Source organism: Poeciliopsis prolifica, unplaced genomic scaffold, assembly GCF_027474105.1.
Source record: "Poeciliopsis prolifica strain line A6 unplaced genomic scaffold, Auburn_PproV2 SCAFFOLD001, whole genome shotgun sequence".
Taxonomy (NCBI): domain Eukaryota; kingdom Metazoa; phylum Chordata; class Actinopteri; order Cyprinodontiformes; family Poeciliidae; genus Poeciliopsis; species Poeciliopsis prolifica.
In genome coordinates this window covers 3,869,473-3,894,613 of record NW_026562376.1, presented here as the reverse complement: position 1 = coordinate 3,894,613, position 25,141 = coordinate 3,869,473, and the positions used below count along the sequence as shown (strand labels likewise).

The following is a 25,141-nucleotide window of genomic DNA, read 5'->3' as shown; positions in this document are numbered from 1 at the left end:
CTGAACTGGACTGTTTACGCTGGAACTGTTTCGCTTTTTCATATTCAAAACAAAAATCAAACTCAACAACAGAGAAATTATAAACTGAGATGTTTTAGGGGGGAATGATTGGAAACTTTCCAGGTTGAAGCAAAATTAATCCAGTTTTTTAAATCTTCAAACAGACACAGAAAACTGATTTTATAAAAACAGATTTATTTACAAAAAAAACAACAAATGTTCGCCCCCGTCCCATAAACTCAAACGTCCACTGATTTTTTTATTCATTTTATTTTTTTGTTGGAATGTCGTCTGTGGCTGAGGTTGGGAATTTACCACCCGGAGCAGATGACCAGTGTTTTTCCACCATGACTTTCCCAGTCGTCTAATGACCCAGCAGGACAGAGAAGAGCCACACAAACAGGTGGAGGTGAGGCTGAAACTATGACTAATTAATGCACAGTAACATAAAACATTTCCTCCGTTCTGCTGGGATCAGTCAGCAGAAAAATCAGGAATTTTCCAGCTTCATGGAGCGGCAGAAAATTCCTTTCCACAGGTTTGTGCTTATGAACGTTTCTGCCTCCGTGAAAAACTACAGTTCTCTTCAGTGACCTGCGTCTTTCCTGCGCAGGCGTTACCTGACGGTGTGAGTAAAAACGTGGCTCCCTGCTGGCCAGTTAGAAAGCGTAACGGGTGCGAATGTCCTCCAGCTTCTTGGAGACTTCGGGCGGCGTTCGGTCCAGCTCCTCCGCCACGCTCTTCTGCTTGTGCGGATCCATGCTGTTGAACTGCTCACACAGATCGCCGTCGATCACGTTCTGCGGGAACGGAACGAACCAACAGGTTAAAACGTTTCCGGTTTGGACTAAAACTTTCAACTTTCTGTTTCGGCAAAAAGCTCATCAAAGATCTGAAGAGAGGTTTCGTATCTTCAGGGATAAATCGCTGATCCGAGGCAAACTCATAATCTGCTCAGAAATCCTTTACACTTTTCCGCAATTCATCGCATCACAACCACAGATCTTAACGCATTTCATCGGGATTTTATGACAAACCGAAATGAAGCACACCGAAGTGCTTCAAATAATAATGCCAAATAAAATTCAGCAACTGCTTCACAAGTTGGGTTGACAGTAAACAGATTCCCGGAGGAAGGCGCTAAAGAGGGCAAGAGAAGAAGACAGAAAGAGAAAAAGAAAATAAGACAAAGATGGAGAAAAAGAAGACAACCGACAGTAAGGGAGAAAGACAAATAACAGAAAGAAATACATCTTTCTTATTTTGCATCACAAATTAAGCAGACCGCTGCCGTTTAACACAAAATTGGTTTTACAAGATACTGAAAGGTGTTAAAAAATGTTTTCCCCTCATTTTTTTCCGAAAGTCGCTGGATTATATGAAGCATCTCCAGTAAAATCCCACCAACCTTCACTGGGAAGTAGTAGGATCTGAAGCTGAGGTGATCTCTGCCGCACAGCGGAGGAAACTCGGAGCGCATGTGCATCTCCAGGTGCTGGAAGAAATCGTGATCCTGGAGAAAAGATGGAAAAACGTTCAACATCTGAGAAACATTTCAGAGAAGACGGCTGGCAACGTTTAAAACAACGAAAAAAATAAACTTAAATTGAAAAGGTTTAACATTTTCATCCCTCATTTCAGAAACTCAATCATCACAGAGTGAAACATTCAGTTCCTTCTCTTGAGAACTATAAGAATAATTCTTGTAATTATAGACAACAAGGACTTGCCCTGTAATCCTTGTTGTTCATTCAAGAACTTCAACTCTGTGATTCTTTAATGGACGACACATTAAACGCTTTGCTATTCAAGGTGGCTACCAGAGCAACATGAACTTCCTAAACCAGAGGCTGATCTTCTCCATGCTACACCGCATTGATGCAGTCGCCAACATTTGAATGCATTGAAGTGACATTTCTGTTAAAAATCCAAACTTTTTTTATTGATCTTATGTAAAATTAAAATGTTTTTTCTAATTCTCTATGTGCCAAAAACATCAAAATTACCAGAAATAAAGGGACTTTTTCTGAAATGAAAGATTAAACAGGATTATTTTTTTCCTTTGCCATGTCTCTGTGTGTAGCAGCAGTTTTACCTCGTGTGACGTGAACGGCACCAGAATCCCGATGCCCCCCGACAGCGTGGTGTACACCAGCGACTCCGACCCCCCGGGGATCAGGGTGGTCTTCTGCAGCGACAGCACCGTCTCTCCGATGTGGTAGTTCACCACAACCTCCGCCTGGAGACGAACAGAAAGCCGCAGGTGACTGAGCTGCCCCAGAAACTGCCGGCTGAAAAAACCACACAGCACCTGGCTTCAGCCGAGGCTAATCGATGACATCACGACGCCGGTCAGATGGAGCGCTTTTAGACCTCGGAGGCCTTCGGCGTCTGTGTGATCTGGCCGCACATTAACGGCCGCATCCGAGCCGGGGTCGACCCAGTGTTGGGTTTAATCCCATATTGCTCACCGCACATAGTGGAAGATAAGCATTGGGGCACAAAGGCGGCATTCAGCGGCGGCAAAACCTCAGGACTGGGCCGGTCGCAAGTGATGCTGACGCCATGAGACCAGAGGGAGCAAAGCTGATGCTGAAACAGAACCTGCGGTGAGACACAAATAAGCAGAGACCGCAGATTCCCTCTGATGCCGAACAACGGCGGCTGTGTGTGAAGCCGCCCCGTGACGGGTGGCGAAGCCCCCCGAGCGGCACGGGAAGACCACAACTCCGCTTTTTGATCACAGCGGTCAGAGCGAATGGATATGTAAACACGTAAACAAAGCCGCTGCAGAACCCTGCCCCCAATCAGCCAGCTGAATGTGGGGCAAACACGCGGCAGTGATGAGAGGAAATACTCTGCTTTGATGGAAAGATTATCATCTGGTCTAAAATTAGGCAAATCAAGAAAAACAAAGGGCTAAAATAAATAAAATAAGCGCAATCCTCTTTACTTTGAAAGGAAATGTAGCAGACAAACTAATTAAATGGCGGTTTTCTATTGTATTGTTCAGGCCAACGCGACTTTATAGCTTTATTTTCATATCATTTCCACTTTGTCATATGACTTTTTTTCTTGTAGTGCTACAGTACAAGAAATACTATGACTTCATACTCGCAAAAAAACAAACAAAATAAATAAACCTGACACTTACATTCTGTCATAGATTTGACCTGAATTTAAAGTCCAAATAAACAAATAACTAGATGGTGAGTTTTGAGAGCAAGTTAGTGGAAAAACAAATCCTGATTTTCCTGAAGTAAAATAAAATCAATTTATGTTCCAGATCCAGTTTGACAAGAGAAGCATTTTCATGACAACGGAAGATAACATTCTAGTTTCTAGAGCAAATATTTCAGAAAACTTGAAAACTAAGGCGGCAACTTTTCAGCAGGAGAAAAATTGGTGAAATAGTTCTAGTTTCACTGTCAGATTGTTTCAATTATGGAAAAATGCCTTGTTATGAGGCAAATCAATAGATATTGTTTTTGTTATGTTGTCTAAATGGATGATTGATGCTTTGTGGTTCAGAAAATTGACTTTTTGAGTCAATTTGGAAGATTTTTTTCTTTTTCATTCAAACGTTTTGTTTATGCAACATGTTCAAATTAATTAAATGAACAAAAATATTTGAGAAAAAGCTGTATTCCTAAAAACCAACAGTCATTCGGAGGACTCGTCTTCGGCTCCACACAGAGCATTTTGTGGACAGACAGTCGTCCCTTTCATTTCGCCCTGCGTCCACCTGACCGCGTTTTCTCACAATAAATTAATCAAATGAAAGAGGAATGCTTCTAATTTAATGTAAAACTCTCAGAAAGTCGAGCCGACATTCTCTGCGTTTCCATTCGTGGTTATAAATAGAGCCGCAGTACATTTCCAAATGAATCAACGGTGCAGGGGACAAACACTGGAACCAGCTCATCATGTCTCAACTGGAGGGACTTTCCCACTCTGCCTGCTACCTAAACAGATCCTGACCAGCTCCTCAAGTATGCGGCTGAGCGATGCTGCGAGGAGCTTCGACCCGCGGTTGGCGAAGAAGAAGAAGCAGTGGAGGGCAGAAACAATGCAGGAAGCAGATCAGAGATTTCAACCCCAGCGGTCAAACAGTTTTCTCTTTGGTTTCTGTGTTCCTCTGAGAGGTTTTGTTCTGTTTAGCTCCAGCTTTGGTCTCTAATTTAGTCGTTTCCAGCGGCGCATGAACAGCAGGGCTCCAGACGTCTATCTGTGGTTAGGATTTGACCTTGGAGGCCCAGACTGTCAGCGTGTGGATAAATGGATTCAGAAACGCTCAGTGGACATGCAGCTCCGTGAATCCACTGAGTCAGCAGATTCTGAGAGGGTTGAAATAATTAATCGCTTTAATCATGATTAAATCACAATATTCATTAGGAAAATGAAAACCAATTCATCACGATTAATCAAAATTCTGATTAATCACAATTTTTCATAATTCCAATTAATCATGATTAATCTGGATTAATCATGAGTTTTCATAAGTAAAATGAAAATGATGATTAATTGCCAAGTCTGCCAAGATGTGTAATGAAACAAGTCGAGATCCAGACGTTCTTGTAAGCGACAGTTCTTCGGATTCTGTAAACATTTTTTGTAGATGTTCAACTTTAACCAAAAGAACATTCAGAGAAAAAAAAATAAAACTTTTATTCTAGTTTATTTAGCTTTTCAGATCCTTCATCTGTATTTGTTGTCACACATTTGATCCACGTTTTATCAGGTTCAATAAAGATGTAACGGGGTGTACTTTCTTTTCACACATCTCTGAAATCTGCTTTTTTCCCGTTGTAATTTTTCTTCATTTCATTTTAGTCAATTTTGTTGACCCAAAAAGTTTGTAATTACTGTGTGAATTAAAATAACTTAACAAATCCTGTTTTTCTGTATGACAAATTAAACAGATTGCTGTCGATTAATTGTGAATAATCAATTATTGAAACAATTATCAACTAATTTAGTAATCGATTAATTATTAACTAGAGTAATAATTAAGCCAAACTGAATAGAATATATTCACATTTTGAATATAAGATAAAAACACCTTAATCTCAATGTTTTGCCCAAAACTCCCCAAATGGCATTTTCTTATTCACTCAGTTCAAATTCACTAAAGGAATTAATCCATTTTAGGCAATAAAATTTTTATTTTAATATTTAAAAAAGAATTGATTTTAATCTTTGAATGAATTTCTAATATTGCTTAAAAGAGTAAAATCTGCAAAATTTGCCAGTTTTAAGTATCTGGTTAATTGATTAATCTTTGAAATAAACAATCGGTTAATTAATTTCTAAAATAATCAGCAGTTAGAGTTCTAGGTAAAATATCTGGGTCAGCTTGTTCTGGTAATTGTTCTAGTTTATTTCCGTATTATTTAGACATTATTCTCGTAATTTGTTTTATTTTTTATTTTCTTAGCATGGTCCTAAGACTCCAATGCATAAAAGAGACTCAATTGGACTTTTTTTGTTTTTACCTTCTGTGATGCTCCGTTCAGGAGACCTCGATCCCACAGGGCCTTGTTTCCTGTGGGGTCTTCATCAACATCATCACTGGTGTTGGGAGGAAGACGCACCTGGGAAAACAAACAAACCACAGAATTAAGACGCATTTGTCTTCTCATCTCGTTAAACTCCCACAGGTCAGGATTCTTAGAAGAACTCACATGAGGGATACATTTTCTATTTGAACTGGGGTTGAAATTAGTGCAACATGTTGGAGCTACATGTGTTTCTACAGACATCAGGTCTTGAATTACAGTGTGGGAATGCATAGATCACACATGGAAAGTTCAAGAAAAAGTCCTAAAATGGTCCAACGTCGTTAACTGAAACAAATGCTACAAAGCAGTAACAACAGCTTGATAAATGAGAATTATTACAATTATTATTATGTTCATACAATCAGCTGTTTGCTTCAGAAAGTGGAAAGAGGAGGAAAAAAAACAAGAAGAGCATCCTGCTCCAATATGGACGTCCATACTGCTGCACTTACGATGCTGATGTTGCCAAACTTGTCGGCAGAAGCCATGGTGTCGTAGTCGAGCAGACAGGCCGTCGTCACCCAGCGGGGGTACGTGTCGTCGGCGAAGATGATTAGTTGGTTCTCGTTGCGCCGGTAACGGACCCAGAACAGGCTCTCCTGAACGTCGGAGATGATGACGCGCTGGCCGATGGTGTAGATGCCCGTCACCAGGTTGGGAACGTGCTGCAGGACGAAGCAAGAGCAGTGACACTTCTGTGGCGACAGCTTCAAAAATTTAATTGTTATGCAGATGGTGGGACTTCCAGCATTCCTGAGGGCTCAATGCAAACAAAATGCATCTTGATTGGATAAAAACGGCGGTTTTTGCACACATCTTTCAGGATGTGTGCATCCTGAAAGATTTGCAAACATGCTGGAGGAAATTTGCACTTTTTGTCAGCAGTTTAAACTTCTTCAACTCTGACAAGGTTCATGTACAGAACCCAGACTCTTCAGACGAAAGCTACCAACCCTTTAATCTGAAGCGCTACTGCAGCTCAAACACTTTAGCGATTGTAAGCTGAGTGAAGTGTAAAACTAAGTGCTATGAAACCAGTTTTGGTTCTGTTGCCGTAAGTTTAAAAAATTCAACTTAGCATAGTTTTAATATGTTTTTATGTTGTTCTACTGAGGATACTATGACGCCGTATTAGGGCCATTAGACATTTATTCCTCCTATTCTCAAATGGAAGAATCGGTTTATAGTAGTTTATTCTACTTCACATTGTCATATAGGTTCTATATTATTGATTTCTTAATTTTAGAGTTGTAAACTGAACTGAGCTTTCCAAACCTTGTGATTAATCATAATTCATGCTTTAATAACAAAGCAGCTACATCATTTTATATCAACTGAGATTTGTTTAAAGATTTACAGATTTCAACTGAAAGAAAATCAATTTGTAACGCGGGAATTTTTTTCCACAGCATTGTACAAACTACTAGTCACTTAAATCTATTGTGCAGAGAAACACGCAGGGGAAAAATGACCAAAGCGCTATAATGATCAGGCAACAGGTAGGATGAAGATTTCAAAGTGTGTGTTTTTTAATCTCTCTTGTTTCTGCAGCAGCTTTGAGATTAATGTAAAAGCTGAGTTATTATTCAGAGCGATACGGATCACTCTGAATAACAAATCAGTTAGTCGTGGGTGAGCCGAAAGGCAGCTGCACAGACACCTCAGAGTCTCCACCAAAGCCTCCGAGTTCCACCCTCCAAAGAGCTTTCAGTAGGCAGGAGACGTTAGAGAAACCGTAAATCAATTATTTCATCAAGACTTTAAAGAATGAACGTACAGCTGTGGTCAGAAGTTTCCATCCACATTCCATGTTCAACAACGTAACATTAATTTTGGTCTTTTAAGGATTTACTTCACTTGTTCTTGTTCTGGGTGGGAGCGATCAAACAACACACACAACTGGTGAGGTTTCAATAAACAATAAGAGGGATAAAGGTTTGAATTTACTGATGTTGGACATGGAGTTAAAATTAAAACTGTCAAAGAAAATATGTCACTCCTTCATCTGCTTCCCTTCCGACTCTGATGAGCAAATCACAGAGCAAAAGAAGAAATCAGTGGAGATGCACCGATCCAGTATCAATATCTGTATCAGTCCTGATATCGGAAACAATTCTAGATTTGATACCTGTGAAAATGTGCCTGCTCCATAGGGCAGATCTGTTAAATCTAATTCTATGCTTAGTGCTCTGAGCAAAGTCATGTTTTATTTCTTTTACATTATATTTTGAATCCCCTAACTGCCCTTTCTAAACCATTTGAAAGATGATTTGTTGCAGTTTACTAATAAAACCTGTTGTTTTTGTCAGTTTCAGTTTCTTTACTATCTATATTTATATTGGCTGTTAACCTCCTAATTACACTGAAAACTTAAAGTTGTTTTTACATGTTCCACCAAGCTTGTGACACTATTTAAGTGTGAGCTACTGGCCCACGGTTATAATATAAATTTGTAATTCAGTACATTTATGTTTAAAAATAAAACACTTTCAGTCAATTTAGCTGTTTTTCTAAAACGGTGGACCAGAACATGACATTCTTCCACAGAACCAGCTGAGGTTTAAGACTCAGAATATTTTTATTTTACAGGAAACTGTTTCTTTTCTTACCTTGTTCTCACACTTGCGCAGCAGCTTCTTCTTGCCCATGTCGTAGATTCTCAGCAGTTTTCCGACTCCGACCAGGATGCGTCCCTGGAACGGTGCAATGGCCAGCGGCACGTCCTCCACCGGAGTCTGGAAACACACAGTTCAGGGACAACAAACACTGATATGAGTTCCTTTGTGTCACATTTCCATATTTATACATTTATTGTCAAGTGTTTTTTTTTTATCTTGGGAAAAATGTCTTCCTAAAAATTAATAGTCTGCCAATATAACATGGACTTTTTCGCCAATTTTAGATTATTGACTTAAAACAAGCTCTTAGGTCTTGCTAAAAACAGTTACTTGTGTATTAGTTTTGTCTCATTGCAAATGCACAAGAAACTAGACCAAAATAACTTGGCAAGATTTTGTGTCCATTTCAATTTTTTTGCTTTTTAGGGGTAAAGGATTAAAACTGGAGGACTCTAAAATGCTTTTAGTACAGAACAAGTTTTAATAGAAGGTTAAAAATCTGCACCGACAGATTTTGTCACAGGAAGCTTCCCAGATGTGGTGTTTGCATGCAAAACAAAACAATAAAGTTGATGACAGGGAATCAGAAATGGGAAACAAGAACCTGTCCTGTAGAGGAAAAAGTAAAAATGCTACAGAGCAGAAAAATCTGAAACACCTGGATCTTTTTCCTCAGGTTTCGTTCAGCACCAGCAGACCAGACATTATTTGCTTTGCTAGACCACAAATATCCATGAGAGTCTGCCGAAGCGTCTGTCACCACGTTTCATCCAACTTCTTTTTCCAGCTCAGAGTTCTGGATAAAAACTCAATCTGTGCGATCGGGCGGAGTGACCGTGGGATCCGGCGAAGTGGTTGGGAAAGTCCTGAAGCTCCGTGAAAAGAAGCGGCCGATGCGGCTCTGAAGTACGCTGACTCATCAGTCACATCAGGTGACAAAAAGCGCTGATTCACGCCGATCCCCTCCGCCCCGATCTGGTTTCTGGGGAAATGCCCAAATGAGCTGAGATGGTGCGGGCTTCTCTGCCACCAATATAGGGGCAGTGCTATGTAAAATGTACTTTTTCGAAATTTTTTTATCATGTTGTTATTCCATTGTCAAAACCATACCTGGAATGTTGCCTTAATTTTTTCATGCATGTTTGAAAAACCCTTTAGTCTCCATGGCAACCATTCAGCTGTGTTTGTCCTAGCGCCGCCGCCTCAGAGCTGCAGCCTTCAAGTTTCTACCTCACAGAGCAGCCTTCTCTGCTACTCCCCCGCTCAGCTCCTTCAGACTAGCCGGAAGCAATTAGCAAACACCACGCCGAACAGCACATCAGCTAACTTTATACAAGCTTCTTGTCAGCGTAACGCTGCTAAAGGGTTAATATAGGAGCCATGTTGTGATGACTTCCTGAAGCTGGAGTTTCACAAAGAGTAGGAGTTTCTTAAAGAGACAGAGGCCCAATTTCAAGGCATTAATTTCCATAGTCAAATTTTTTGTAAGTCAAATTTAACATATTGCAGTTTCGTAACAATTAGAGGTAACCGTTACTTTACTGTAGTAAATTATTATTTTAGTAATCGAGCAGACTGTCAATTATTCAGATGGTTAATCGAGTAATCAAATAAAAAATTGTCCCTTTCTGTAGTTGCTACCACATTTTTTCTAAAAACAATATTATCATTTTTCGCAATAAATTCTGGAACAATTTATCATCCAGCAGAACGTATTAATGTAAAAGGCCCACTTTACATTAATAAATAATCATTCAGGTGCAATGTATGACATTAAATAGTAAAACATAATTTAACCTTGATAAATTTGAATACTCCAGGTACTCAAATCATTCAATGAATCGTTACAGCTCTAATTGATTGTGCTATAAATGTCACAATGAGACTGGAAAATACGTAATACCACCCCTTCAAGACTTAGATGGGAGTAATTTTCCCTTTTCTTCATCCCAAAACACATCGCTCCATCTTTTCCGCATGTACAGCTCGCAGACATGATCGGCCTGATGACAGTTGCATCAGAAGCAGCTGCTGCAGACTCGAGGTGACCGGGTCAAACATGAGGAGAGGGGAGCAACTTAACCACATGGCAGGAGATTTGTCATCAAGGCAGCGGGAAGGAATCCCAGATGGAGAGTTAAATTATGGAGGTGGGCACATTCCCAGTTATCAAACCCACCTTGTGCACAAACTCCAGCTTCTCCCCTCCGGCAGTGAGGCGATACGTGTAGATAAAGCCACCGCCCACAGATCTGGGGTTGAGGATCATGTCTCTGGCGACTCCCACCAGGACGAACCAATCATCGCTGGTGTTAGGGAAGCGGCACACGGCCACACTGGGAAAGGGGAAGAAGAAGAAAACCAGTGAGAAGGATTCCGACGGGTGAGGAAAGTGAGATGGGATGCGTTCCATCCTGCTCACCTGAAGGCGGCTTCGTTCTGCTCCAGCTGCACCTGATCCAGAGTGGTGCCCTGGATGGGGTTAACCAGTCGCACCAGTGAAGCCCACTGACCCGCTCCAGCTTTAGGCGCGCCGAAAATGGCTTCAGGGAGGTTCTCGTTCAGAAACGCTGCCGCCATCTCAGCAGCCAGCTCTCGTTCATCCTCACCAGCCGCCTCCACCATCTCCTGCAGGGGAATCAGAGGATTACGGCTTTCCTACAAAAACTTCCACACCAAACATCCGCCAAACCTCCTCATTTTTAACGACATAACAGAAATTGTTACCAGAAATTTTTACACACCGATTGAAGTTTTCTGGCTAATTGTCAATTACAAATATTTAAAAAGTCTGATTTGCCAATACTAACAAATACCAATACTAATTTCTTTAGTCTGAGACCATTTTGATTTTTTTTAAGAAAAAAATAAATAAAAGCAAAACAAGTGATTAAAATTGGATCTGGTATGAAAAGTTTTCCCATCCCATAAAACAGAAAGTTTTGCGCATTTTTTGCTCCTTGGTTCACTTGATGGCAGAGAGATAAAGACTTGAGTCAGAAATAAGACTTGACTTGGACTCGCCTCAGTAACATTCTTTATGTCATGTGTGACTGAAAAAGGATGAGCTCGATTATTAGCCAGTGAAGTTTTATATGATGTTTATATAACCCCTAACAATTTGTTTATGTTAGCTGTAGCTTCATAATAATGACCACATTACTTGGTTGGGGCTTAAGTCGATGGATTGAGGATGATCTAAGTAGGAAATGCAAAGTTACAAAAAGAAATCCTGAAGAAGTCAACAGTCGAGTCTTAAATAAGTCAGAAACTCTTCGCACCTCAGCCATCTGCTGCTTCCTCTGAGCTTTGGTCGTCTCGGTGTAGGCGTTGTGGTCGGTCTCTATCAGGATGAGGTTGTTGGTTTCTGGGTGAATTACAAACTTCCGGGGCGTATACTGCAGAGGAAACGCCACCTGGTTGAAGACGGCCCCCAGTTTCTCCAGAGCCAAAATCCTGCAGGAAAAAAAATGAAAATTTTTAACTGGTTAAATTTACCTCAGCATGAACCAATCAATAATAATAATCCGGTTATTAATGCTACATTATTTAATGCATTTACATATGGAAATGCACTCAGACTTTGTACTCAGATTTTATCTTCTTATTGTAATAAAGTTCACAAAAATAGCAAAAATGTGTTTTCACTTCGCTTGAAGGAGAATCAGAAAGTAAATTAATCAATTTCAGAAATTCTTCATTAATCCCAAAGGTTAAAGTAATTCAAGGTTCTCCTGTCTAAACAGATGTTACATTTATAAAACTATATTTGAATTCAAAACATAGATGCTAACTTGTTTAGCAACAAGAAAAGTTTGAATAAGATCCACAACAAATCCAAATAATTTAGCATTTCATGGGTTGTTGGTAAACCTGAATCTTACCTCAGAGTGTTGGTGGAGATGGCCACAATGCCTTCAGGGCATTGCTCTGAGGCAAAGCCAGACGCGTACTCCAGCGTTTCGTAAGAAAGCGGCGTCAGATGGAAGCGGGACTGATAGGAGTAGCTGAGCCATGAGCGGCTGGACATGGCCAGAACCTGCCAGGAAGACCAAACAGCTCACTTTTCCACATGGACTAAAAAACATTTTCAGCAAAACAAAAATATTTCAGCTCAATGTTTCCTGGTGATAAATAAAAGGGACATACGGCCTCCTGTCCCTGCATCCGGACTCTAAAAAGCTTGACTGGACGGGACCCCAGGTACCGGGTTCTGGTATCTGACAGGTCACCAGTTACCGGGTCCAATACTGTCCTCAGCAGAACACCATTCTACAAGAAAGAAAGTAAAAAACATTTAAACAAATGATCTATCACTACATTATTCAGATTCAAAACACAAAACATAATTCAACATGTCTGCTGAGAATAAATAAACTTAAAAATGGTGAAAAAATAAAATAAAAGGCATTAAAAATACAAATAACTCAATTCATTTTGGCTTAATTACTGTGTTGTTTCAAAAAATGGCTGGGTTTTTTTTTGAGTACGTATGCTCTCCAGTTAATAATTAATTGATTACAATTAATCATTTAAGTAATCATCAACAATAAATAATTGATTCAATTGTTTTATCCTCAGTTAACGGTTTTGACAGAACAATGTATGTTGGGTTTTCTTCCTGGATGTGGATAAATTAAGTAGGAATACCTGCAGGCCGATGTTGAGGTAGAGGAAGCCGATGGTTCCTTTATCTCCGATTTCATCCTGTTTCTCGACGCCTCCCATCTCGACGATACACAGGCTTTCCGGCTGCGCAGGAAGTGCCTGCATGCTCAGCGGCTGCAGACAGTCCTGAGGTGGTGAAGGTTTACAAGTTAGGACAAATAAAACTGAGGGGAAAAACCATAGTTGCAGTTTACAACAACATCTGCACAGTTTATGGAATTATTTTTCAAGACAAATATGATGTTCTGCATCCAACTGTCAAACTTCAAACCAGGCCAGTTCCAAAAAGTCTAAAAAGTTCATGTGAATGACAAAAACTGCTCTCTGGAATTGACATGTAGTGAAATATGCAGCTGGACTGGAATAAAAGTTTTTGTTGATCCCTAAAGTGCTTCTTTTTGGGTCTCCAGGGAAGCTTCATGCAACATAAACCTTTTCCTTTTGGGAAGGGAGGAACTGATAAGACAGAAAAACACATTGCTGGCCTGAGAAGACAGAAAAACACAATCCATCCTGCAGGAAACTCAAGCCCAACATTTTGGAATGATTTCTGAAGTCATCTTAATGTTCGGAAAACATTAACATTTAAAACTATGTGACTGAATCTCTGGATCTTTTGTCTTTCATCTGCAAACTATCCTTAACTAAGAGGATAATGCAACCTAAGTCACACCTCAATGAACAGACAATAAATCAGCTTTAAAGCTCCCAGAGCGTGGAGCCGCTCCACAGGATGCTTCACTCTAACCCGGGTGTTTGTGTCGTACCGACGGGTCCAGGGAGATGATCCGGACCGTGTTGTCCACCAGGCCCACAGCCAGGAAGCGGGAGCGCTGCTCGCCAGGCGGGACGTTGGCCAGGCTCATGCAGACCACGTCTGCAGACATCTCCTTCCGCTCTGTGTATTCGTTCAGCTGACCCGACTGCAGACGAAGCAGAGGTGCGTTATGAGCCCCAAACGCAGGATAAATACCCACTCAGGGTGGGTTCTTCCACACAAGGCTGATCCACTGACAAACAAAGGCTATTAGGCCTGCAACTAACGATTATTTTAGTAATCAGTTATTCTGATAATATGATTAAGTTTCAGCTCTAAAGACACAATTCCTCTTTCTGGAAGTTATTCTGCATATTATCATGTACCAGATGTTCCAGACTGCAGTGTTTTTAAAAATTGAATATTTTAAGGCAGGTGATTCATTTATGCTGACACCATCCTGGTTGGACAAATGCAAATAAACACAAATCTAATGTTTGGAGGTAATAGTTAGAAATATGTTTTTTCACTCAGATTTTAACATGGACTTCAGAAACAGGAAACAGCACCATATATAAGCGTAACATGGATGTGACTGAATGTATTATATACTGAAAGGATGGTGGTGTTTTTCATTCCCCAGTTCTGTTGAAAAATGTTAAAGGACAGTGTTGGAGTAGATGAGGGGCAAAACTTTCTTACTGTTAGTCAAAACTGTCATAAAACAGATCATCTTGGTTTTACATTATTTAGACACATTAGTGGAAATAACACCTGGTTTTAGTTCTTCTAAATCTTAAATCTTTCGGTCCAGGACTGTTTGGACTTTCTCGGTACACAGCTATAAGTCTCGCAGCCTTCGTCTCGCAACAGCATCGTCATCCTTCAGATCATGTTCAGCCCTTTTTTTTCTGACACATAAAAACTGTCTGAATTTTTAAAATCTAAATCTGGGCTTTAAAGAATAATTGATCCATAAACTTAGACACTGGTAGTGCTAAATAAAGCAGAAATAGAACATCTCTGTTTTATTACCGGGTCCATTTCGAAGTAGACAAGTTCTCCTCCGGTCAAAGCGATGACGACCTGCCGCTGGTTCACGGCGCAGCGGACAATAGTTTTTTTCCCAGGAGTTTTCCACTCGTTCACACGCTTGTCCGCTCGGATGTGACGAATGCCGTCTGGGTAAACCTGGACGAGGCGGAAGCAAAAAAAAAACAAGATGAAACGCTTCCAAACTCCTCACACCACTATCCCTGAACGCCTGCTTCAGGGAAGAAACAAACGGGCCCACCGCAGCTGTTTCTACTCTCCTACATACTAGTTACGGAAGGCAAAAGGTCAGAGGTCAATAAGTAAAAGTATCCTCATACTGGGTCTGCAGTGAACACTCACCTGCACCAGGGCATCTTCGCCCAGCAGGGAACAGGACAGAGTGGGCGTCGTTCCCAGAAACCCTGAGTCTGTCACTTCCTCCACAGTTTCTCCGATGGACAGAACCAGCGTGGCGTTGACGAAAGACACGATGATGTAAGCGTCGAACTCATCTGAGGAGCAGAGGGAGATCAAAAACTTGAAGCTTTAAACGTTAAACAGCCTCTTCATTTAAAACAGTGCTTCTCAAATAGTGGGGCGGGCTCCCTTTGGGGGGCGCGGTGCGATACCTGGGGGGGCGCGTGTGATCCTGGGGAACAGGCTTTTTTTTGGCCGTACTAGTATAAAGTGTAATTGCGCACAGTAGGCGGCAGTGGCGCTCTCATTGTTACTTCTGTCACGTTTGCGACAGTGCAACATTTTACGACTTACAAGACAACAGGTTTGCCTTGGTTAGCAGTGTTACGTCAACAAAAAGCTCCGACTGCGTTCTGTCTATGGCCTCCGTTATTCAACAACCCCCAACATGAAAAAGTTTTTAACAGGAATGAAAAGAAAAGCGGAGAGAGACAAAGATAATGAGACAACAGAAAGTCAACCGAAAGCTAAGAAGAGGAAATACGACGAATCTTATTTAGCGCTTGGCTTCACTGTGACTACAGTTGGAGAAGAGGAAAGACCGGTGTGTTTGCTGTGTCTAAAAATGCTCGCAGTGGACAGCATGAAGCCAAATAAATTAGCGCGTCACTTAAATACGTTACATCCCAATCACGCCGATAAAAGTTTTTTCAGCGAAAACGTGCTGAATATTGCCAACAGTCATCCCGCTTTGTGAAGGCTACTTCAGTAAACCATCGAGCGCTGCTAGCATCATATAAGGTGGCGTACCAAATTGCACAGTGCAAAAAGCCCCACACCATAGCAGAGGAGCTGATACTGCCTGCAGCAGTAGACATGGATTTATTTATTTTTAATTTCAGGCATTGATGCACTTAAAATCTTTTCTGTTGCAGACTTAAAACACGATTTAATAAAGTTATTCTTTGTAAGTTTGACCATATGTCTTTCTTTTTTTCTTTAATGTTAATGAAAAAATGTTATGCAGAGATGGATAGTCACGGTGGGGAGTGGGGGGCGCGAATAGTTTTCTTCTTGCTAGGGGGGGCGTAACGGAAAATAATTGAGAAGCACTGATTTAAAACAACAATTTTCTGTCTCATTTGTGGCCACCAGAGGTCGCTCCTGGGAGAAAAAAATAAATAAATCAAGCACTTTTCAAATAATTTCCATCTACTTTGGAGACAAAACAATACAGAAAGCTTCAATTCACTATTTATTACTGTTGATATATAATGATAGTTTCAACATTCTAAGTAAATGTAAAGTTTTGATGCATCTGACTGGTCTGAGAAAGTTACTTAAAAATCTCATTTGGTAAAAAAATATTTTGATAATTCTAAATGACCTAAAATAAGAGAAATTTGATCTGATTTAACTTCAGACTGTCAGAAAAAAATGTGTGTCTCTTTTTATTATCTTTAAATATCTGGTTTCGTCGTAACGCTTTCCAAATTCAGACTTAAAATCAAACATTAGATTCAAGTTATTACAAATATTCCAGTTTGAATATCAAGCACTTTACAAACCTTGAAAACACCAAACTGATATTCAAGAATTTTCAAGGATTTTAAGCACCTGTATCAGCCCTGCGATCGGATAGAGCGACAGAGCGATTCACAAGTTATGGAAAAGGAGAAATAAATAGAGACGAATGGAGTTTAACTGTAAACCGCCACTATAGAAAAACAGTAAAACGCTTGATGTTGAATGTCCTGCATTTATTACTCCCTCTAAAGGCTCATATTTTACTATAAACAGCTGTAATTTACTTATTTGAGAATGCGTTTCTGCTCTGTGCCTGTTTGGTTACCTTCCACGTGTCGGCGTACGGTCCACACGGCGTTGGGGTTACCAGGCAGCTCAGACACAGCCATCTCTGAAACCTGAACACAGGAAAATACTCTCCGTTCATCCCATTTCAGTTTTCTTTCACCCACTTTCCGAACTATGACACATAATGAGAGGGGCTAGGCACTTTGATGATCACACATGCCACTACAAGCATTTAAATTGACGATAAACAGAATTTCACTGTTTAACATTAGTGATGCACAAATACAGTTTTGAATTATTTGTATTACTTTGGTCTCTTCTGAACAAAACCATGTAAAAACGTGTTATTGATCCTACAGCAGGGACAGACTGGGAGTGCATAAAAATGAAAGCACCAGTTAGGAAAAGTCCAGGCTTGGCTGAGCTGTGATGCTCCACAGCAGGGAGAAACTCTTTCTTTGGCCAGAGTATCATTTCTGACAACAGAGAAGCTTACTGCGGTTTTCTAAAACTTTTGTTCACAATTTATGATGAATTGCTAACAGATCTTCATGTTTTTTGGGTCTCTCTGAGGATGAGTAGGGAACTGGATACGATTACAGAAATGGAGCAACAGGAGGAAATGTGCTGAACAGTAACAAGTGTGTCTCAGTGCTTTGGCATCAGCAGCCTTTACCAGGACGTAATGTAAAAATAAGGCAGCAACTCATGATTGTTTTATGGTTATTGTACACAAATATTTTAGCAATCAGGTAATTATCAATTATTCTTACAATTAATAATCGGATAAAAAAATAAAACATTGGTAAATCTAACATAACAGCAGTAGTACTATCGCATATCAACATCAGTCCAGTTTTTCAACTCAGGCGGAAGTGAAAGCGCTGCTCAACGCAAGTAAGGACCCGGCCAGAACACGGTGCTCAATAATAAAAGTAGAAAGATTTTCCTCTGGGAATTTTAATAATTGAGGTACTCGAATCACTCGAGGAATCATTTCAGCTCCTGATTATTTAATTTTATTCGATTGATTATTCTCACAAATAATCCGATACTTTCTTGTCACGTTCAACAGATTTTTCATTTACCACTTTTTCAATAATTGATTCGATCCAATTAATCACTTCAGTCCTAAAACAAAACAGAAACACTTTGCCTTCAAGCTGAAATCAGAATATTTCAAAGACTCTTCAGCTTTCATCAGAGAAGAGACATGAAAAGCTCATCAGTTCTTCAGCCGGCAGAGCGAGTCAGGGTCTGTACTGATGCGGCAGCAGGTTGGGGTTTACCTCCAGTCCGTGGCGAAGAACCCTCAGTGTGGACCTTGGGCCCCGTCCACAGGAAACGTAGAGCTGAGGCGTGTCTTCATTGGCCAAATCAGCAATCTATAGAAAAAACAGATTACAGATATATTTTCCTTTATCTTATGGTGCAGACCTGATAAATCTGAGTCAAACTCGATGGACTGACCTGACAGGACATGATGGGGGAAAGGTTCTCCTGTTCGTCCACCAGCACCAAGTTTTTGAGCGGCCGAGGTTGAAAGAAGAAGGTGTCTCCCTCCTCCAGCGGCATCGCCGAGGAGAACTCCGGCTCCTCGTCGTCGTCGCCCAAGTGAGCGATTTGGTAGAGATAACTGAGGGAATCAGAGGCAAAGTTTCACCGATCCGACAGAAAAGAAGGACGACTGAGTTAAACCAGCAGGAGAACTCACTGGTTTCCAAACTCTGAGGCCACAAACAGGAAGCCGGTCTTCAGGACGCACATGGCTGTTGCCACGGGGATCGTGTCAAAGTATTTAAGCCGGATTTCAGTGACCTGAAAATAGAGATGGATGATATAAACTTAAAAGTTTAACCACAATATTTTGTGGAACAGTTACGATAATGATAAAAGTGGAGATTAAAAACTGTTTATCAATTTTTCTTTAGATAACTGTATGATTGTGACTGTGTGTCACAGCAATTGTTGTCCCACAAACACGCATAATGAAAAACATTCCCATTGTGATGTGTTTCTTCAGGACACCAGCCACAAAAAGAAGAGTGATTACTATCACACAAATAAATTTCCAAATTTATGCTTTTATTGAACAAAATATTGGAGAAAGTAGTAAAAGTTTTAAATAGTATATTTATTTTAAATAGAAATTTCGTTGAATCCTGTTCAATGACAATAAATGCTATTCTATTCTATTCTAATTGGAATTTATTGTCAGAACAATAAATCAACAGAAGAAATTTATCATGATAAATGTCCACCTCAACATGAAAACACAAAAAGGAATTTGAAACATTTATTACCAGAAAACCCATCATAAAAGAAAATAAAGCTTTTATTCACCATTTCTTCATCAGTCTCCAGCGTGACCTTGAAAATGTCTCCCTGCTCGGTCTGAGCCAGGAAGAAGAACATGGACTTGGTTTTGTGGGTGGCTGAGCAGACAAAGATCATGCCGCGCTCAGGGTCATCCAGGTCGTTCTGTAGAATAAAAACAAACACATTTTCACATAATCAGCATAAAACCAGCTGCAGTTTTACCTGAGTGGCAGCAGGTTGGCTCCTCAGAGGCAGAACAGTCACAGGACAGCACCGTAGGGTCAACGAGGTCACCAGGACTCACCCTGCGGCGGGGGATGGGACAACGGATGTCGGGCTGATCCCCAAAGTTCTTGTAGGTGATGTAGTTTTCAGAGCAGATCAGAACACCACTGGGTCCATCCGAACCGCCGGGAACTAAACGGATAGGAAAGAGAAACAGCAACAGGTTGATTTTCACAGGAATCACAGATAAAACGATGCCGCCATATTGGTTATGATGAAATTTGTGTTAAGATCAGAGTTGAATGTTTCTCCACTTCTTACATCAGAGAAGAGACATGACAAACTCATCACATCATCAACACTTTGATCAGTCAATAATTTACCCCGTCAATTAATCCATCAATGAAGGTCAGAGCATTTCTCTGCTTAACGCTAATGTCAGAAAAACACTAGTTTGTAAAAGCCATGTTCCAATAAGCAAATTTATTTTTGTAATTCTAAGTTTGGTCAGTGGAAACTCAGCTGGTGTGAGCGCCTTTACATAAGAAAAGTTTTTTTTCTGCTCTTAAGCATCTTTGTATTTTACTGAATTTCTGCCGGTTTCACTGCAAGACTTTTTAAAACCATTATTAGTGAAAATTAAGAGCTATATCTCAATAGAAATTCAACTTCGTCCAGCGTTAAATTTGTACTTACCTATGATAGATGCAGAAATGCTAGCTAGTTTGTTCGCTAGCAAGGGTATGTTAGCAGTGAGTTACTGGTAGATGTAATAAATGTATTTATTATTTAGTCATGTTTATGGCCTCAACTGTATAGTAATGTTAAAAATATAATTCCAGAAATGTTTTAAACATCCATACCGGTGATGAGGAAGTTCCCATGCTCCTCCAAAGCCTCGCTGTACTTCCGGACCACGTGGTTCAGACCCAAATCCAGCTCATAAAAGGTCAGAGTCTGCTGTGTGTTTGCAGCAGCTTCTCCTGTCGGGTCGTTGTCGGCTTCCTGAAAATAAATATGCAAAACGAAAAACATAAATAACAGGATTCCTGATGGATGCGATTATTTTCTAATCAACCGTGAATGTGAGATTTTTCTAAGGTCAGAGAAGGTAAATGTTTCTCCAGTGACAGTCAGAGAAGAGACATGACAAACTCATCACACCAAAGGCTCAGCTGTGTGAACGTATAAACTGGTTTCCGACAGCTCACCTCGTAGTCCATTTCTAAGCAGGCAAACATGGGATTCTCAAAGCCAACGTCAACTCCGACCACGTGATAAACAAGCGTGTTGGCTTTGTGAGCTTCCAGAGGAGACGAGATTGTGAGCCTGGCAGCGGCGTCTCTGTTCAGGATGTAGACCAGTTTCTGCTTCTCTATCGCTCCTGAAAGAAAGAGGGGAAAAATAAACACACACGTTATATCCATGAAGTTCCCTTTAACTGGGTGGAGAAGGAAATCCACCACTAATAAATTTACAAGAGATGCACTTCTTTCACTTTCCATACCAATACAGATATATAAGATTTAGTAGCAGCTGATACTGAAACGATGCAGAAAAACAGCTGAATTGATTTAAAATGTTCATTTTATTAAAACATAAGACATAAAATTTCAAATGTATTTACTAACTCTACACCAACACAGCTCACTTATATAAACCTGTAGCTTCACAAACTTGGTCAAACATGTAAAAGAATAAAAAATTTTTTTTAATTTGTTCAGTCAAGAGTAGAAAAGCCAAAGACACTGAAAAAATATTATTTGACCTTGTAAAAATAAACTGCAACAAACCTTTTTTCAAATGACTCAGAAACACAGAATTAGACTGAATAAAGGTCAGGCAAACTATCACAAACCCCTCTACCCAACCTGCGTGAAATGTACAACACAACCCACCGATCATCACAGCTCTTCCTTTTGGGTCGACGGCCAGGAATTGTCCAGGAACGATGCGCCGGCAGCCGCTCTTCCCAAATGTTTCCTGGTGAACTTTCTCAAACTGATTTTTGGACGGATGGTACTCCAGGATGACGATGCGGCCGCTGTCGCTTCCCACAACGATGTAATCTGCAGAAACAAACACAGATCACACAGTTACACACGCTGCAGCTCCTTCTCTGACTGGTGAGCCAACTACAGTACCGCTGGGTCTCAATGACAACACTCTTCTGTGCGAATGGTTTTACTGAAGGAAAGAAATTCAAAGTAGATATTTTCAGTAATGAATTAAGTGACATAAGAAACTGTCTAAAGGGAACTTTTTGGGAAATGTCAGAGAGAAAACATAATTATTGTCTGGAAACAAGAAGGCATTTAAAAGTTAAAAACTTTAGATCTTTTGTTTTGGAATAAATTCTCTCAGAGTTTCTTGATAGCTCTCAGTAAGAAGACAGTTATCAACCTGCTTCAGACAAAAGGCCAGGCTTCTTTCGAATTTGTCACTGATGTCTAACTTAAAGACACTATTAATACTTCCTCCACATCATACATTAAATTATTGTATAATGTAGTAACTCAGTTATTGACCCATTAATAGTTCCGTAAATGCCATCAAAGTTTTAAAAAAACTTGCCGTTTAGTGAGCGGTATGAATGCAAGACCTCAATGAATGTTGACGTTTGATAATAAACAGTTTACTCTGTCAAAATTATGAAGTTATCTAAATCGGTGTTGCAAATCAAAATGAAAAACATATTAAATGAAACTACGAACTATTTAATCCATGATTTGGAATCAAATTTATGGTTTCTTCAAGCCACAGGTAGTTAGTTGCTTGTTTAATTTCTGCATTTGAGCGAGCGTTTCCATGACGACGTACCTTTAGTTCCTCCTGTGAGCCTGAAGGCCATCAGGGATCTGACGATGCCGAACACTTCCATCGTGAGGAGGGTATGCACCTTTCCCGTGTTCGCATCCGGACGCAATAATTCCAGGATCTTTCCTCTGGAAACAACAATCTCCTGCATCTTGGTTCCTACCAAAACACAAACGGACTAAACTTAATCTGCGCAAAGCTTCCTATAAATATTAAAATCACTTCTTCTACTTTAAAGAGCAAAGGAAGCAAAGACAGTTTCCAAACAAAAGGGGTTGTAAGCAGCTCAGCCAAATAACCCGACTGAACAGGAAGCAAAAATATGCAGAGGAAGCTCACCTGAGAAGTTTCCATGAATGGCATGAGTGATGCCGGTGGCCCGTTGCAGGGTGATATTGTAGAGAAACATGGTTCCTCACGCTGTTGTCCTGTGACGGCTAACGGAGCACTCAACCCAGAACTACAAAGAAACGGGAAGAAAAGCAGTATTGGAAGATGTTTTATGTAGTTACTAAAACAGCAGCTTAACTATGTCCAGCTAAGAGTCCTGCTGGAAAAAGAATAAATATTAAACTCAGTTAATAAAAAAAAATGTCAACAGTAACTAAAATTGGAATTACCTAATTAGGACATGGACAGTTTACAAACTTTCTCAGATTTATTTTGATTGTGGCCCTACTTATAAATGCTTCAGTATACCTAGCTTTCCTACAGAATGAATAAACAAGAAGTTAACAAACACCACCCATATTCCATAAATCCATTAATAGACTTGTATTACGTAGAATAAACGCTTTAAAAACTGAAATTACAAGAATGTAATTTTCAAACATCAGTCTGTTGCATCTTCATTCAAATAGAGTAAGAAAAAAATAATTTCAAAAGCGTCAAGTTCTTGTTATTGGGTTATTTGGCCTGGTGAATAAGTATATTTTTATATATATTTTTTAAGATTCTTGAGAAATGAGATTTTTGAAGGGCATCTTCTGACCCTTTGCCTGGCACGCTATGGCCCACTGCGGGCCTCGAGCCCAACATTGAGAACCACTCTTCAATATTCAACAAAACAAAACCAGAACTTTCACTTTTACAAACATCTTGACATTTTCATAACTCATAAAACATGTTTAAGAGGTCTTTACTACAAAAATAACAGCAGCTGTTTCTGCAAACGCAAAGAAATTATACTTTTATATATTTTAAGTATGTTAATATGGAGCTCAAAATTTACTAATTGAATTTTTCACAACATTTGGGATTTGTAATCTGATCCAGTGTGAAGGGAACTCGTCTGAGTGATGTGGTTTCTGGACTACAACTGGCTTATTTTAGCTTCTTCTTTGCAAACTTCTAGTTCATTGTTCATGTTTAGCTGCCCGTAACTCCACTAATGAAAAGTTAATAAATATTAACACACACTCCTGCTTTGTAATCAACATCTGCAGACAAAAACGGTGTTTTTAACAGAAACTCGGCCTGTTTGAGTCGACTTGACCTCCATTTTTACGTTTTTCATACGCAGCGCCACTTTCTGCCAGATGCACCCGCTTCACTGAAAAACAGCCACATTCTACCGCAATAAAGCATCTGCTTTGCTCTAAACAGACTAAAGATGTGCAAAATAAAATATTTACCAGGGTAGTTAATTAGATGTCTGAGATTTCAGCGGATAAAAATCATCCATTCAAAGGTTTCTCTGAAGATTTCCGAAGCAGGGGTCCGTCTTTCCAACGGTCGCCAAAAACAGGTCGCCCTGAACAATGCCTGACTGAAATTATTCTCTGCAGTAATTGAATGTGTCCAGCAGGTGTCGACAAAGGATCATAAAGTTACGGTAAAGTTAAAACAAGCAGTTGTGATGTATTATGAATCTATGCAAAATATAACTTTATCTTTTTGAAAAGCGTAATTAGCTGTTCTAATGTATTCACATCAAGGTCTAGTAGGATAAAATACAATAAAACACTCAAAAAATACACAACAAATATAATTAGTTCTTTCTAAATGAAAGTGGCTTGCTATTACATAAATTGGACAATATTTCTTTTTAATTTAAAATAAGATATTTTTATCAGTCATTAGATTTTTATTTATCTTTTACTTATTTAGTTAAAACTTTATTTCTTTATTTATTGCCTAGCTGCGTTTGAGTTAAAAAACAGTTTTCTGTATGTCTGATTTATGTAATAATTGCATTATTTAACACGACTGTTAATCGAACTGGGCTGTTAAATGTTTCTTCTCCAGTTCCAATCGGCCAAAGTGAAGAATATTTTTTTTTTTCCTTTTTAATAAATAAATAATAAGACTGTTTATTTCTAATTTAATCCCATTTTAAGTTATTATATTTATGCATATTTGAAGCCATTTACGTGTGCTATATATATTTTATCGTTTTTGTAACTTTGCATGCATTTCTATTGTTTTGGCTATTGTATTATTTGTTCTGAGGCGTCTCAGACTTTTTGTTCATCTCTAGAGTTTCATGCTGGTAATTAACACAGTTGTGTTTCCTCAATCCTTCAAACCAAAATCACATCGGTTTAAAATATGTATATACTGGTACTAGAAATTGTTTATCTTTTATTGTGGATTTAAAAAAGAAAAAGTGATTTTCCGCCAAAAATTCAGAAATTTTAAGATTAATCTTTGAAATTTCCTAGACAAAAAAACATTTTCAGTTTAAAACGTTAAAAAGTGACACATTTTCAGCTTAAGGAGTTAATAGATGTAATTTTCTCCCAAAATGTCTCAATTGTTGGGCAGTAATTCACCTCATTCTGTAGTTAAACCATATTTACCTCCGACTATCTCTAGTTTCTTCTGTTTTTCTGTCACACTATTTATTATGCAAGAAAATAAATGCTCAAGAAATACAGACTGGTTGATTAATTGTGATTTTTACCGAG

General features: G+C 39.5%; 1 protein-coding gene across 1 annotated transcript; it reads right to left on the bottom strand.

Moving 5' to 3' along the window:
• Positions 1–175: 175 nt before the first annotated feature.
• On the bottom strand, positions 176–23,958 carry sf3b3 (splicing factor 3b, subunit 3). The gene is made up of 27 exons (XM_055036948.1): positions 23,867–23,958; positions 22,572–22,692; positions 22,236–22,391; positions 21,314–21,484; positions 20,627–20,799; positions 20,279–20,420; positions 19,495–19,607; positions 19,215–19,352; positions 18,586–18,689; positions 18,342–18,507; positions 18,161–18,256; positions 16,909–16,981; positions 15,000–15,151; positions 14,640–14,795; positions 13,615–13,770; positions 12,830–12,973; positions 12,329–12,451; positions 12,064–12,218; positions 11,461–11,635; positions 10,602–10,807; positions 10,359–10,515; positions 8,171–8,296; positions 6,014–6,226; positions 5,496–5,594; positions 2,096–2,239; positions 1,409–1,513; positions 176–800 (listed from the first exon to the last, which is right to left on the bottom strand). Exons 2-27 carry the CDS (start codon positions 22,639–22,641, stop codon positions 660–662), a joined length of 3,654 nt encoding a protein of 1,217 aa, XP_054892923.1. The 5' UTR covers positions 22,642–22,692; positions 23,867–23,958; the 3' UTR covers positions 176–659.
• Between the last annotated feature and the right edge of the window lie 1,183 nt (positions 23,959–25,141).

Bases quoted from the DNA above. Each gene is read 5' to 3' on its own strand.
- sf3b3 (XM_055036948.1), bottom strand. From the start codon at position 22,641: ATGTTTCTCTACAATATCACCCTGCAACGGGCCACCGGCATCACTCAT. The intron at 14,796-14,999 runs GTGAGTGTTCAC...CGCCTCGTCCAG, and splicing joins GCGAAGATGCCCTGGTGCAG to GTTTACCCAGACGGCATTCG. The intron at 8,297-10,358 runs GTGGGTTTGATA...GTGTGTTTCCAG, and splicing joins AGCTGGAGTTTGTGCACAAG to ACTCCGGTGGAGGACGTGCC.